The 15,289-nt window shown below is 44.5% G+C and overlaps 1 protein-coding gene across 10 annotated transcripts in view; it reads right to left on the reverse strand.

Moving 5' to 3' along the window:
• The window catches only part of neo1a (neogenin 1a), a 115,851-nt gene that overhangs the window by 6,899 nt on the left and 93,663 nt on the right, over nt 1-15,289 (reverse strand). For 6 of the 10 annotated variants that reach the window (XM_047041242.1, XM_047041234.1, XM_047041240.1 and 3 more), the window contains exons 9-21: nt 15,077-15,231; nt 13,304-13,452; nt 11,749-11,887; nt 11,518-11,567; nt 9,955-10,099; nt 8,372-8,482; nt 7,540-7,734; nt 7,009-7,104; nt 3,616-3,848; nt 1,835-1,973; nt 1,502-1,609; nt 955-1,149; nt 475-507 (exon numbers count right to left, since the gene is read on the reverse strand). In XM_047041242.1, the coding sequence (XP_046897198.1) occupies nt 475-507; nt 955-1,149; nt 1,502-1,609; nt 1,835-1,973; nt 3,616-3,848; nt 7,009-7,104; nt 7,540-7,734; nt 8,372-8,482; nt 9,955-10,099; nt 11,518-11,567; nt 11,749-11,887; nt 13,304-13,452; nt 15,077-15,231 (1,748 nt within the window). The remainder of the gene's footprint in view (nt 1-474; nt 508-954; nt 1,150-1,501; nt 1,610-1,834; nt 1,974-3,615; nt 3,849-7,008; nt 7,105-7,539; nt 7,735-8,371; nt 8,483-9,954; nt 10,100-11,517; nt 11,568-11,748; nt 11,888-13,303; nt 13,453-15,076; nt 15,232-15,289) is intronic. The other 4 variants (XM_047041244.1, XM_047041237.1, XM_047041236.1 and 1 more) reach the window with 2 other exon arrangements.

Consider the following 15,289-nt stretch of genomic DNA (forward strand, 5'->3'; position numbering starts at 1 on the left):
GAACAATTTTGGCGTTTTCAAACTTTGCTGTGCATTGATGATATACACATCAGTTCCTTACTACAAGGGACCAAGATTGGAGATTTAAAAATTGGAGTAACAGTTAATATACGGAAACCAGACATTAAAACACATTCGCTTGGTCCTAATGAATGGCTATCACATGAAAAATGTAAATGTAATATTACATTTGTAACATTTCTAGTATTTAGCATTTGCGTGTTTGAAACATGGGACTGTTCGTTCAGCAGACAGTCAGGCTTCTACATATTTCATATGCATTACATATGCATTCTATGACATTGGTTTGTCATCGCTATACCTGTAAAAGAGTTTTGCATGTAACATCCCAACATTTGTCTCGCAGAGGACTTGGGATCAGAGGAAAGAAAAACGTAAGAATATAACAAAAGAACTGCCATAGCCACCATTCGGAAGTAAGTAAGAGTGAAAGAAAGAGGGAGGGAGGTTTACCTTGGTCATTAGCCATTTTGTCAGAAGATTCAGCTAAACAGGCCAAAGGAGACAGTAGCCAGGGAGGAGGGAAAGAAAATACAAAGGACACTGGTTAGAGGAAGGCGAGAGAGATAGTGGGAGAAGGGTTGGAGCGAGGATGGATGGGGAGAGAGTGTGGAACCAAACACTGAGGAGAGGCAGAGAGGAGGTGTGGTAGAGGAGCAGAAGGAAACAGGAGAGATAGAGAGAGAGAAGGATCCAGATCAGCGGGAGGGAGGTCACAGGAGATAGCCCTGAGAGTTCACCCCAAGTAGTATTATGACAAGAAAAGCGTCTATAGAAAGGCTGCCCAAATCAGAGAGGAGGTTTCTCACTTGCAAATTCATTTTAACACTCAACTACAGAGAGAAAATGTCATAAAACTACTGGCTACGGTCACCCATACAGTTTCTGCATTGTCACTATTCCCTACCCCTCCTCGGAGTACAGCAGACTTACTCTTGGGCGTGCGGAAGTGCACCGCCTCCGACATGGGGCCCATGCCCTTGGAGTTCCGCGCCTGGATCTTGAAGTAGTAGGTGGTGTCCAGCGTAAGCTCCTGGATCTGGTGGGTCAGACGGTTCCCCACCACCGGCTCGATCACCCAGTCGTGCACCTCTGCGTTCACATCAGTGCTGTAGTAGATAATGTAGCCTGGAGGGGGGTGATGTGAGATGGAGTTATCATACAGTCGGAATGGGGAGGGGGGGGACGGTAGGCTCAAAGGGAGAGGGAGAGAGAAAGGGGGAGAGTGGGAGAGAGACAGAAGGAGAGGGGGCGGGGGAATTGGGGGCTTAGACAACTGATAAGCTTTTCTATCTTTCCGTTTGGAGAATTCAAAATATCAAATTTCCATTTCAAATTACGTCCGTCTGTCCCACAGCCTTAAGCTTAAGAAAATATTTTTATGGATGACAATCCAAAATACCAGGTATGTTTATATACATGTGTGTGTGTGTGTGTAGCACTGAGGAGGGAGATGCAAGTGAAAGAGCGTGTGGCTCACCCGTGATTTTGCCGTTGGCCTCCGAGGGTGGTTGCCAGTTTACGATGATGGTCCTCGGCTTAGTCTCTTTGCTCACTACCGTCACATCTTTAGGGGAGGAGCTGGGTACTGTTGGACGAAAACCAATCCTTATTTATTAGGTGTGCTTCACTTCAGGGGGCGGAAATAATAGAAAAGGACTGTTATAGTAATGATGTGTTGGTGTTTCTGCTTGTTTGTGCTGAGGAAATTTGAGTGTGAACACATGGTTATTGTTCTGGAGTGTATGTACTGTTCCAAGTGCTTATTACGTGTGTGTGTGTGTGTGAGAGAGAGAGTGTGTGTCGGTCATACTAGTCTCAAATGTGGTCCCCTGAGCGGTCATGCTCCAGGTGCTGGTCCTCCTGCCCTTGGTCACCATGACGGAGAACTCGTACAGAGTGTTGGGCTTCAGCCCGGTTACCATGTGGCTCAGGTTGGTGGTGTTGGCAGTCTACAAAGACGCACACATAAACGTATCAGACACCTGGATAGGGAGACTGTATCTCAGTGGTTGAGCATGCCATTGCATATTAAGAGGCTGCAGGTTCAAATTCCCCTAGTACATTGCTTTGAGAGTAAGCGTTTGCTAAATGAATACATCATTTATTTTCGTTATTTTGTCACTTCACTCATGTTCATGACAAGGCAGTACACTTCACGCCCACTAGGTAGTACCAGAGACTCAGAAAACCAGCGTCTTTACACCAAAGCTGAGCCCTTTTCATCACGCCCCTCTAATGACACAAAGCCATTGAGTTTTCATACAGTGGCCCTACTTCAGGCACAACAGATGGCGCCATCTCTGGATTCTTTGGGATTAGATATTAAATAAATAGCCATTTGAGCCATTTAATACCCTCTCAATGACAACATTACAGTCTGAAACCCGGAACCTTCTGAAGCTGTATTTCTTTACTAATCTTCTTTATGATATCCTCTAATCTCAGCTCTAATTTACTATGGCAGCCCCCGAGCAAAATGCATGCAGATTGGCATAGTACCTGCTGCAAAGATGGTCCAGCTACATGCTAGTGGATGTCAGAGAGAGGGCATTGGTCCTCTTGGTGGATCCAGCTCAGTGGAAAGCTGCCTGTCTCTTTAATAATACAAAGGTTTGTCTAGTCTATTCTCTATCCACCCTGGACACGATGGTAAACCCAATGAATAAACAAGGTGAAAAACAACGATGTCGGACTGGAACACGGCAAACAAACCACAGGGTTGATCGAGTCCAGTAAATTGTGGAAATCCCTGCAAATCCTTCAGACGGTTAGGTTTGTATCACGCTAGCGTTTAACTTCCTGGAGTTAAGAAGCTAATCACACAATGCCACACAATGACATATGAAGAATAACAAATAAAATACAAATCTAAAATAAACATAAGATTAATAGTTTGCCTGTGGTCAAGCGTCCAAGCTGTATCAAAGGAATAAAACAATGCAGCCTTTTATAGCCCATTGGAGACTTTAGTGGCAATGTGAGACTATTGACTAACAGAAGGTTGTGTGACCGCTATATGAAGCGGTTGTTTGATAGATCAGACTGGTGTGTGAGAATTGAGCATATTCAAAATGCACTGTCAGGTTTCCCCTTTCCTTCCCCCAGCTCTCAGTTTGTCTTGTCCTTGTTGAATAATTTATGATCAAATGCAGTCTTTTATATGGGCTCTGCTCACTGGTGTGTGCACATACACACGTGCTCACACATGCATGCACAACAAATACACAGAAACATCAATCTTGTACTTGGAGATAGGTAATGATCTTAATTGGGCTAGAGCTGGCTAAATCAACACTAAATCTGTCTCACACACCCTATTTTAGGGTTAGCCTCACTGTGCTTGTCTCTTATCTTGTAAACCTGGGATTTTAACAGTATTTTTTGTATCCAATTAGTTTATAATCAAAGGGAAGTATTTATACATAAACACCACACCTACAGTATATTCCACACATTCAGATGTGTCTTTACCCTCCTAAATTAAGTGTCTTGATAGTGTCATTATAGAATGTACCAGCGCTTACCAACCCAGTCCCTAGACAGCTACTGTTCAGTAAGCAGGGGGAAAAGCAGTTCACTTGGACACCATACCTTCATCTTGGTGTTGGCTGGGATGTTGGTCTTCCAGCGCACGGTGTAGTAGCGGGCGTCAGTGATCTTCTGGTTCTTGGGCAGTGAGTTGTCGGCCCAGGTGACCTTGATGGTGTCGTGGCTCAGGACAGAGGCCTGAACACCGACGGGGGGCAGCATGGGGGTAGGGTCTGGTACTGGCGTGTATGGAGGATGGAAGAATTCAATCAAATCAACGTCAGGGTCTATGGGTTCTGCGAGCAGTTAACACAGGTATGAGGTTGAACGGACAAAACAATAATGCGAATGGTATTAAAGGGGGGGGGGGGGGCATCGGAGAGAAAGCACATGCAGGTCAAATGTAAGATTGATTATGTTAATGAGTTTGGTATGAAGGGAAAAGGGAGGGAGAAGGAGAGGAAAAAGGAGTACAACGAGCATGGGATTGGGAAGGGTGAAAAGAAAGAGAGAATATTCTATTAGAAACATCAGACATTACTGGATCTACATAGACTGAGAATCTATACAGAGGGTTGGGGATTTTCTACATCCCAACTAGTAAAACAGAGTCAAGGACAGTGAACCATTCCAAAGATAACTAGAGAAAACTAGAAAGAAGGAGTACACAGCAGTATAGTCACTAGAGTGAATTCAAGTTTGAACCCTTCATACTTCATAAGCACCATCTTTTTTATTTGGAATGTAAAGGGACACAAACCAAAAACGGAACTGTAAATGATTATTTCTGATTAAAAAAAATTGCTAGATTATGATTTTTTTTCCAGTGGGTTCTTCTATTGCTACAAACATTTCCAAGTACCACCCTTTTAGGAGCCAATGCTGTGCTCTATAATAAAATAAAAACTGGCCAAGAGCAATATTAGATTCATTGGAACTGACAACATACAGCTCAAATGGGGCTTCTAGAGTCCCCAACATTGCTATCATTTATCAGTCTTTCAAGGCAAAACATACATATACAAAAACATTGGTAGGACGGAAGAAAAACACCCAATGTGAAACTCATATCATGTTTTTGCCACATTGTCACAACGCAAATAGCTTCACATCAACAATGTGTGTAAGGGATGGGAGCATCAAATAAGACACGCTAAGCACATGTTTTTGTTTTTTTTACTAACTTAAACGGTGGGAGCACAAGGTCAGGGAAGTGCAGCCCAGGCGGCACCTTCACAAGGTGAGTCGTTAGTGTGTCAGAAGGCCCTTATCCTCTTAGATGTGCCCATTGTTGCATGAGTGTGTTGGAAAAAAAAAGGTGGGCAACATTGCTTCTTTCATATATCCTATATAAAAAAACCCGCAACCAATAAATGTTTTGCTGGCTTGGTCTTGAACTTTGCCATTCTGTGTTTGTGTGTTCTGATCCAGAAGTTTCTTATTGAGTTGTTCTGTTTTTCCCAAGCTTCTCCATTTTTGTTGTATGACACTGTGGTTATACAGCTGACGTAATTTACAACAGAATCAAGTTGAATACAAATCCATGGTGCCTTCAAGGCTATGAGCACACAATTGCAGAATGTGTAAACTCTGCAGTGTGTGTGTGTGTGTTTCTGTGTGAGTTTGTGAGAGAGAAATGCAAGAACAAGTGATTTTCTGGTTTGGGGTGCCACGTTGCTGGGCAAATACTTCAAGAAGGCTCAGTCATGGTTACGCTACACTTCTCGCCAACTGACCACCGTCTCTGCTCTACAGATTCCAACCGTGGTCCAGCGGTAATGAGAGAAAGGTTCTGGTCAATTGCCGAGCCCTCCGTTTTACACATCATTATGCCGGACCGGGCTCATTATTTGCTGGCCTGCCTGTGTGTGTATGTGTGTCCGTAAGTACAAGTGTGTTGAACACTGAGACAATCCAAGAAATCAGTAGCAGAAGGGGGAAAAGTGGTTTCAGGTTGGCACGGTTTTGCCAGGCTTTGCCAGCTCAGTGTGTCAAAGGGGAATGGAGAATGAGTCCTCAGGTCTGTGGACTAACTGTGTACTCAGGTTTAGCAGCACCAAGAAGTTTGAAGCACAAAATACTGTCACTTTCTTAGACATCTGATCTCTCACTTGGATGCAGATTCCACCAATACACTATCAGCTTTTTTAACTTTTGTGATTGAAGCAAAAATATATATATATAAAAATAAAAATAAACTGTCGCTCACTTTCCAAGCATTCCCATTTTCTTTTCAAGGAGAATTGTATCTGGGTCAACTTGACTTTTTGAATCCAAACTTTCTCATCTAATGAACAAAGTGGTGGGGAAGGAGCAAACTACCGTGGTGGGCTTTGGTTTGGCTGGGAGAGAGAAATACTTGATCTGACAAAAGGGGTTGCCAAAGCCACAGCAGGGGGTGTGTGTGAGAGAGAAGGAGAGAGGGATGGTGTGTGACAATTTGTGCGTTGTTCTACAGCGCAGTTGCAGTTTGGGTTGTGTGTACAGCCTATTTTGACGCAATCCACAGCCTTCCGACATCCTGTCCCCTCCTCACAGGACTGCATGCTGGTATAGTGTAGCACAGACAGACAGGGGATGGCGATGGGGGGCTGGCTCAGGAAAGATTGGAGGGGGGCATGGAACACGGGGGGGGGTTCTAACTTGAAGTCTGACTCTAATTGTCAACAGGAAGCCCATCCACGGGAATTATATATCGGCGGTCTCGCTACACAAAACCAGATAATCCTGAAGAAGAAAGGGCTGAGCACTTTTATTGTTAGCAATGTTTGACCTAAATATATCCATTACAAAGAGTACCAGTCAAGGAACTCAAAAGCAAAACTATAGATGTAAAACTAGAACAAATCTCCACTTAATCTACCCAGCATTTAGAGACTTGAGTACAAAGGACAACTCTCAAGTTACTTTAAACAATGGCCAATGCTCTCTCTGTCAGACTGACATATAATGATGCTGAGAGACATGTAAGAAAGCCGCAGCTTGAAGCACTTCCTAAGATAAGTTATTGGGCTCCACTCTAAATCTAAAATAGAATATTCAGGAATACTCAAAGTGCAGCTGACACCCAAAGGTTAGCTGGCACTTGTCAAGGGAAAATAGGTTTGGTATGATATTTTACGAGCCCTGATTGAAAGACCATTCCAAGCTGAAAGATCTATCACATTGAGTAAAGAAGGATAGAAAACCCTGATACTTGTAGTGAAGAAATCAAACCAGGGACCCAGTATTGAAAATGTGACAGGCAATGCCTTTGGTACAGAAATGTGTATTGGAGATGATGTTCCATTGCTGTGGTATTGATATTTTCGGAACCAAACAATGTCTTCTACATTTAAAAACGGTATCAGTCCTACCAATGCCATATGAAGTAGACATGAACGCAGTAGTACAGTATGAAAGGTGTCTGCAGTTTGTGTGTGTGTGTGTGCATGGCTGCATGCCTGTGTGTTCTACCTGACTGTGGCCTGGTGATAGCGCTTTCGTACACAGGGATGCCCTCCCCCACGTTGTTGAAGGCCTTCAGGGTTATCACATAGTGGGAGCTGGGGTCTGATGCATGGAAGGAGAGAGAGAAGAAGGTAGAGAAGAAGAAAGATAGGGGGAGAGAGACGTTGATAAAGAAAGCACACAAGAAAAAGAGTGTGTGAACTTATTTATCAAGCTAACCAGGGCCAGGCTCTTGAGACTCCTTTCACAATCATTCTATTGGCCAGGGTGAATATTTAAACACAATTATTTATTTTCTCATTGTAATTTTGATGGGAAACTACAATTATGCACATATTTAAACTAAGCAACTCTGCCTTCCCCCGCTGTTTAATTAGCATATTAGGGGTTACGACTCCAAAGCCTCCCCAGTGAGCATATCTACTCCACAGTACTGCCCATGCACTCCACACATGTACAAACACACAGGAGCCGGCACAAGGCAACACTCAAAATGGGGATTATCTTCAAAAGAAAAAGTGTCTAGGGAGTACCTACCTAAGTTCTCAATGCTGTAGTAACGCTGCTTGTAGTCCACCTTGATGGTCTGTGCATGGGGGCTGCCGATACCGTAGCCGATGGTGTAGCCACGCACCACAATGTCCTGGTTCTCTGGCGGGGTCCAGCTCACCACGATGCTGTTCACCAGCGGACGCACATGCAGGGAGCTGGGGATGTCCGGCACCCTAGACTCTAGATTTGGGGGGGGGGGGGTCAGAGTATTAGCTAGTTAAGGTCTTAGGTTAGTTAGGTCTAAAAGGTTAGTATAGGTAATTATATGTATTAGGGGTCTAGTATATTGTATCGTTTATTGCATACTATTTTATATATTTAGGAGGTTTATAATAATTGTATCACTCTATTCTATTTTATCTTATCATAGATGTAGTCAATGTTCTTAGTACTTATATGTTATGTTATACCAGGTTGCTGGCGCTGGCTTGTCCCAAAAATGTCAGTGCCCAGTCTGTGTTGTTCTATGCACCTGACAATAAAAAACTAGAACTTGAAGTGCCTTAGACTAATTAGAGCACCCACTGCACGCCAGTCCTTGAAGCACTATCATCTGGCATTTAAACCATATTCTCCCAGACACCAATTAAGGTTGTTTTAACTGGAAACAATAAAACATTGTGGATTCAGTAAACCAACTTTGGCCAGTACAAAACTCAGCAGAATAGTATTCACCCTACTGAGGGTATTTTATTGCCAAAAGCAATATAGTTCCCTGAGTTTAGAACTCTTTACTTTACTTTTAAAAGTGCAACTGGTCTTGAAAGGGCTGTCTGAGGGGAAGGAAGTGATGCGCAGAGGGAGAGTTCCTCCTTACCATCCAGGTCGCTCTCAAACGTCTCAGCTGTGGTCCACTCTGTGGCAGGTCCAGTTCCGTTTACTGTGATGGCCGACACTCTGAAAGTGTACTCTGTCCCTCGCTCCAGACCTGAAGAGACACACACATGCACACCATACACACACACATTATATCAACTGTCACTAACTGTTGGCTGGAGGAGATGAACTGTATAGTGAAAATGACTAAGGACTATTGTCCTCAAAAATACGATACTCAAAAAAACAACAAATACTGAAAAAGGCATCAATTGCAAAATCTTATTAGCCTTCTGGATATGTAAAGCAGAACCATTATGATGCCCAGAGCAGGCAGAATTAAATTTCCACGACTAAAACACTACTGGACTATTTTTTATTCACACGACAAGCATCAACGACAGCTGTCGACATAATTGTTATTTAAAGCCACAATTTTTTGGGAAAGAGGGCTGGATATTTCTTGGGTGTTAGTGAGGGAAAAATCCATAACTGTCCTGAGGCTGTGCTTGTCGTGGCAGACTAATATATTTTATCCTCGGTTCGATATAAATTTGAAGATAGAGACGCAACTTTCTGGTCATTGATCAGCATGTTTTGGGAGAGGAAATGTCCATGAGGGGAAAGAAAAAATTGCCCTGATGATTTATTTCGATTTTTTGCACACTCGGTAGTAGACATTGTTTCAATCTTTTAAGGCAACTTCTTAGTTGCCAAAGGGGATGGGGAGTGGGTTGCAACTTCGGAATAAAAAATTGAGGGAACACCCGCTGTCATTAAAAAAAAAAACACTGCTTCCGATTGCTATGCAAGTTCCTCATAACTGTTGGATTTTGCTGCTGTTTGTACGCTAAATGCTAATCCATCTGTCTGCTCTCGCACTCTCTATCCTCTCCAGGGCGTCCCAAAGGCTGGGTGTGGAAAACCGCAAAGCCACGCGCAGCCCTGGAGGCTACAACATTCCAGCTAAATGTCTTTAGACCAACAAACGCCCCCTCCATTTCACCCTCTGAATGAAACCAAAAATGACTTTTAAGTCATATTCTCTTTGATAGTGGCTCACAGTTTGAGACTGGACCCTCCCCCCTGCACGCACACGCTAAAAAGTTGCTGAGATTACTAATTTAGTATGCATCGCCATCGCTAAGAGTCCCCGGTGAGAGACTAAAATCCACTGTACAGTTGGAGATGGATGGAGACTTTAGAGAGAGATGGAGAGAGACTCCTTGGAGGAAGTAGTAATTATGTTGGATTTTGAAAACAGTCTGGATCAGAAACATACTTTTTTTTAACACTTCATGACTAAAATCTACGTTTGTCTGATCTCTAGGCATCAACGATATTCCGGCAAAGAGACATACAAATGTCGTTTCTTCTACATTTGCAACCTGGTTACAAAAAAAGCACCATTTGGCACCATTTCTGGTTACAAAAAAAGACACTACCCTTATCTTGCTTAACTGGGACACACTTGGAAGTCTGCATCTTTCCCAGCTTTGTTATGAATATTCATATCTGGTGATTACCAGGATCGTGTACATTGGCTCCAGTAGTTTTGGCTAACCCAGGGTGAAGGGTCATTACCTTCGATGATCTGGGAGAGCTGTGTGCCTCTGGTGGTCTCAGCCGCTTCGCTCTTCCTGGAGCCTTTCCGGTAACGGATCTTGTAGCCGGTAATCTCCCCATTCTGGGTGCCAGGGGGTGGGGGCTGCCACCGGACCATGATGCTCTGGGAAGGAGGCGGGGAGTAAACACACCCAAAAACAATATGAAAGAGGGAAATAACAAAATCACTGGTACCCTCGAGACACAATGTGAGATCAGATAAGATACCAAACACAGAAAACCTTTCAGGAACATTTAAGAAAGACATCACGCTTGCTGTTGGCCAACATCATTCAGGACGAAAGACAGACTATTGTAACTCCGTTAACATTCAGCTTTTAACTACCTACATTACTGTATGAGATGTGCCTTGAACCCTTTCTAAATTACTATGTGGCATACCCAATTGTAAAGGTGCTAGTGTAACCTGAGATCGATTGTCACACCTACCGACCTGTGTGCAGACGATGTTAATGGATATTAATGTGACTTAGCGTCATACTGGTCAACGCCCATTCAGATGCACTGTGCAATCAAGAAATGCACATTGCGGTAGAGGATGGTGTGTCATAGATACTATCTGAGTGTGAGGAAACACATGCATAGATTATAAATATGAGTTGAGGAGTCCTGGTGTGTGTGTGTGTGTGCAGAGGGTGGGGGGTCCCTGCAGGGCTAAGGAGGTAGAGAGAGATGAATGCAGGTTCTCAGTTGGCGGGCCTGCAGTGCACTGTGTGTGGGGGGGGGGGTGTATGTGTGTGTGATGGGGCAGTGGCTAACTCTCGGCGTGTGAGAAAAGTTAATTAACGCTACCACACTGTCGCACCCAGAGAGAGAGAGAGAGAGAGAGAGAGAGAGAGAGAGAGAGAGAGAGAGAGAGAGAGAGAGAGAGAGAGAGAGAGAGAGAGAGAGAGAGAGAGAGAGAGAGAGAGAGAGAGAGAGAAACACACACACACATATACACGCACTCTTCACCACTCAAGTCGAGGGAATAGTGCAAATTAAATTGGCGCTAAGTGTGTTCAATTAGTTTATTTCCTTTTTTCTTATAACACACTGTGGTTTACCTCATTAGTCTTATTTCCTGCCCCTCTCCCATCATTCCCTTCTCAAAAACACATGTGTTTGATTGACTTTTGGAAACCACAAGAGAAGGTGAGAAGGCGAATGCTGAGGGATTTGTGGATAAAAAGAGAGCGGGTCAAATTGAAGCTAGATTACCCCAAAATTGGCTCGCGAGTTGCCAGATTTCTCCAGTATGTGATTCAAGTTTATACAATCTGCTCAAGCCACAGGCAATGACGCGCAAGTGTGTACCAAATGCTGTTCATGCACAATAATGAAGCAGGAGAGCACTGTGTTCTGAAATTCTAAGTATGATGTCCAAGGGCAGGCTATAGAAGAGAATATCACACCCAAGAAACAACCTGGCCTCGTAGTATTGGAAACGCCTTTGTGAAGTGACAATTCAACACATTGAAAGTGACAAACTGAATCTCTTTGAGGTTTTAACCAAGGCCTTCCTTGTAAGCAGGGCCTTACCTTTGAGTTCTGGACCTCCAGAGTGAGATTCTGAGGCGGCGCACTGGGAACTGGAGAGTAAGGAGCGGAAAGAGCGGAAAAGAGGTCAAGTCTCATCAAAGGGTTGACACTGAAAAAGCCCTGAGTGTAATAGTGTACACAGTGTTTATCGCAACAAATATACCAATACTAGCCATGTAAAACTAGGCTCTGCATTCACAGACACAGCCCTGGTCTGGTCTCTCTGCTCACCATCAGACAGTGTCCGGACGCTCACGTCGTTGGTGGACACTCCCGGGCCGTGCTTGTTGTAAGCCACCACCCGAAAACTGTATTCTGTGTACTTTTTCAGGCCTGTGATGGTGTAGGACAGGGTCCCAATTTCAACGTCCTGGGAAAGAGAGAGTGTGTGTGTGTGTGAGAGAAAGAGAGAAAGAGAGAGAAAGAGAGAGAAAGAGAGAAAAAGAGAGAAAAAGAGAGAAAGAGAGAAAAAGAGAGAGAAAGAGAGAAAGAGAGAGAGAAATATAGAGTGAGTGAGTGTGCGTGCGTGAGAGTGAGAGAGAGATTGAGTGAGTAAGAGATAAATAGATGATTATTATAATTGGTTTTCCATACACACACACACACCAACTGGAATCAAGCGACTGGCATTCACCTCTTGATCGCTAAAGTGACACAAAAAAGTCAAGTCCATGTGGGAAATCTCATCAGCAACCAAAGGAACTACATTCACCTTTGGTCCCAGGTAAGGTACCCTGAATATGACAGCTTCCCCCTATAGACAACACATCACTTCCTGAATATTTCCCATATCCTTAAATAATTGAGAGGCTTCTAGGAGGCCAGTAGTCAGCATGCACTCTGTTCTCCCCCTTTGTTCCATCTCTCTCTGTCAGACACCAGGGAGGAGAATGTCAGGTCCTTCCATCCCTTCCCTCCTCGTCAGTCCTTCCTCCCACTATCTCCCCTCCTTTTTCATTCTCTCACCTTCTCTGCTACTCTCCACCTTCCACCTCTCTCCCTTGTTTTTTATCTCTCTACTCTAACTCTCTCTCTCCCACCTTTTCTCTGTGTCCTCCAGGGAACTGAGACATCATTGCCTTTGACATTTCAACCATTATAATATTAAAGGCTCTTTAATGCCAGGTTGCCCAGTCTCACTGGCTACCCGGTCCAACTGGTTACACAGTCCTACTGGTTACACAGTCTCACTGGTTACACAGTCCTACTGGTTACCCGGTCCAACTGGTTACACAGTCCTACTGGTTACACGGTCCAACTGGTTACACAGTCTCACTGGTTACACAGCCCAACTGGTTACACAGTCTCACTGGTTACACAGTCCAACTGGTTACACAGTCTCACTGGTTACACAGTCCTACTGGTTACCCGGTCCAACTGGTTACACAGTCCTACTGGTTACACAGTCCAACCGGTTACACACACAGTCTCACTGGTTACCCAGTCCAACTGGTTACACAGTCTCACTAGTTACACAGTCTCACTGGTTATACAGATTTCCTGGTTCACAATTGTTGATTGGCACAGGCGGCATAGATATGACTGGGATGGGGTAGTGCATTGAAATCTTGCTAGTGTATACTATACTATACTATACCACTGCTATTATACTAGTACAGGAGTAGAATCCCTGTATACACACACACACACACACACACTAACCCAAACCACATTTTAGGCGGGGTACCGAAATCCACTAGTTGCATTAATATTCATTAGAACATTGAGATTTTACAAACGGTACAGACACTTATGGATACACACATAACAAGCTTTCACATCTCACCTGCTCAATGCCAGAGGCCTTGTCCATGTAGTAGAGCTTGTAGGTAAGGATCTCTCCATTGCCCGTGAGAGGCGTGTTCCAGCTCAATGTGGTGGATGAGGGCATGGTTGATACGACCTGTAGGTTGGGGGCAGGGCCAGGGACTTGAACTGTGAAATGGAAAAAGAAGGCAGGAGGAAGTCAACATGTGTAAAATGAACATGGGTGTAAACATGTTCATTTGAGCCATATCCGGTGGCCATTTTTGAATTTTGCCGTCCGGGTCTTCCCATAGGAACAGCCAGATGCATGTGGCATTCTCTGACACGCATTAACAGCACGCAAATTCCCTTCAGCATTCCGTTGCCGCGCACAGGACTCGGAACGATGCGCTCATGCATCACTGACGGGGACATTTATTTGAAGATTTTACTTCATTACCTCGGATAAGCTGAGCGAGCCAGGCAAAAAAGAATAATAATAAAGTGGTGGAAGGGTTGAGCGGGTGCATGGAGCATTTCTTTTTTGCTCTTCAGGGGAATAAATGGTTACATTTAATTAGCGGCTCTGATGGCAACCATCAAGGTGTAGCAACACTTGTACAGTGGCAGGTGCTGAGGTCATCATACGTACGCTGGAGAGGTAGCCCTGCTGTCTCTGAGGGTGAAGGAGTGTGTGTGTGCGTGTGTGTGTGTGTGTGTTTGTGTGTAAAAAAACAGTAGTGGTACTGTGTGTAAGTGAGAGCACAGAGCGAAGCTGCAGGTGGGCCTGGCAGCGTTTGAAAGGACTCATTTGTCAAGTAGGTGTGTGTGTGCTCATTCCTGTGTGCACTCATGTCCAGTCTCTATGTGTGTGCATAGTGTGTAAGGCCCTCTCTCTGAGGGGAAGAGATATAGGGCTGAGCGATGAGTCTAGGGCTGGTATTTGGATGCAGGTGAACAGTTAGAGCCCTCATTCATAACACTAACGCACACACCCGCACAGCATTCAGACACTGACAGAGACATACTGCAGCGCACTGCCCGCCCACTCTTTAAACCCTGCAGGTAGTTAGGACTCCCGCTGGAACACATTAACGTGTGTATGTGCCCGCCAAGCACCAAGGACAATTGTGGGGAAATGCAGACTGACCCAGAAACAGATTGAGATTGAGTTGAGGCCTGAGCAGACAGACAGATAAATGAAAGGGCCACACCCCTCCGCTGGGCGTACGGGGGAAACCTTTTCATCATCCCATTTTACAAACAGAAATAGAAGGGGATGAAATAATTACGTCAAAATGTATTATTTGTGTTTCCAGTTAGAGAACACCTAATAAGAGATGGTGTGTGCTAGTAGTAAACAGGAATGTGTGAGTGAGTGCCCTTTTGAGTTATTTTGGAAAGGATAGCAGGAAGGGGAAAAAGAAGAGGAATTCAATTTCTGTCCACATCCCCTCCTCAGCCGTGGTTCACAGGGGGAGGTTGTGTGAGAGCACACAGACACACACCACACACACACAGGAACAAATATAAGCAACTAAACAACATTGGTTTCATGTGTTTTCCACAGCTCAGATGAGAACTGTGCCCCTCTGAGGTGCAGTGGGGTGGTCTGGGGCTTGATGCACTGACAGCCAGGGGTGTGTGTGTGTGCGTGGAGGTGTGTCTGCATGTGTGCGTTTCAGACATTTGAGAGTGTATATGCATATAAATATTTTACCTGTACCGATATTTACCTTGGTGTGTCTTATTTGTGTGAATATGCAAATGAATATTTATGTAGGCGTGTGTGTGTGTGTGTACGTTGCCTCACCTTCAGCCTGGGTGGCCACCTTGAGCACGGCTGAAGTCTCCCCCAGACCATTCCTGTTGTGCGCCACCACCCTGAACTTGTACTTGGAATCAGGCATCAGACTCTGGATGGTCACTTGCATCTCGCCTGGTCGACTGGTGTTCAAGATTCGCTCCCTGAGAAACGTGCAACCAACACGGTCCATGAAACACATATTGGTACCAGCAGATGCTG

The sequence above is a fragment of the Hypomesus transpacificus genome, chromosome 19 (assembly GCF_021917145.1).
Source record: "Hypomesus transpacificus isolate Combined female chromosome 19, fHypTra1, whole genome shotgun sequence".
Lineage (NCBI taxonomy): Eukaryota > Metazoa > Chordata > Actinopteri > Osmeriformes > Osmeridae > Hypomesus > Hypomesus transpacificus.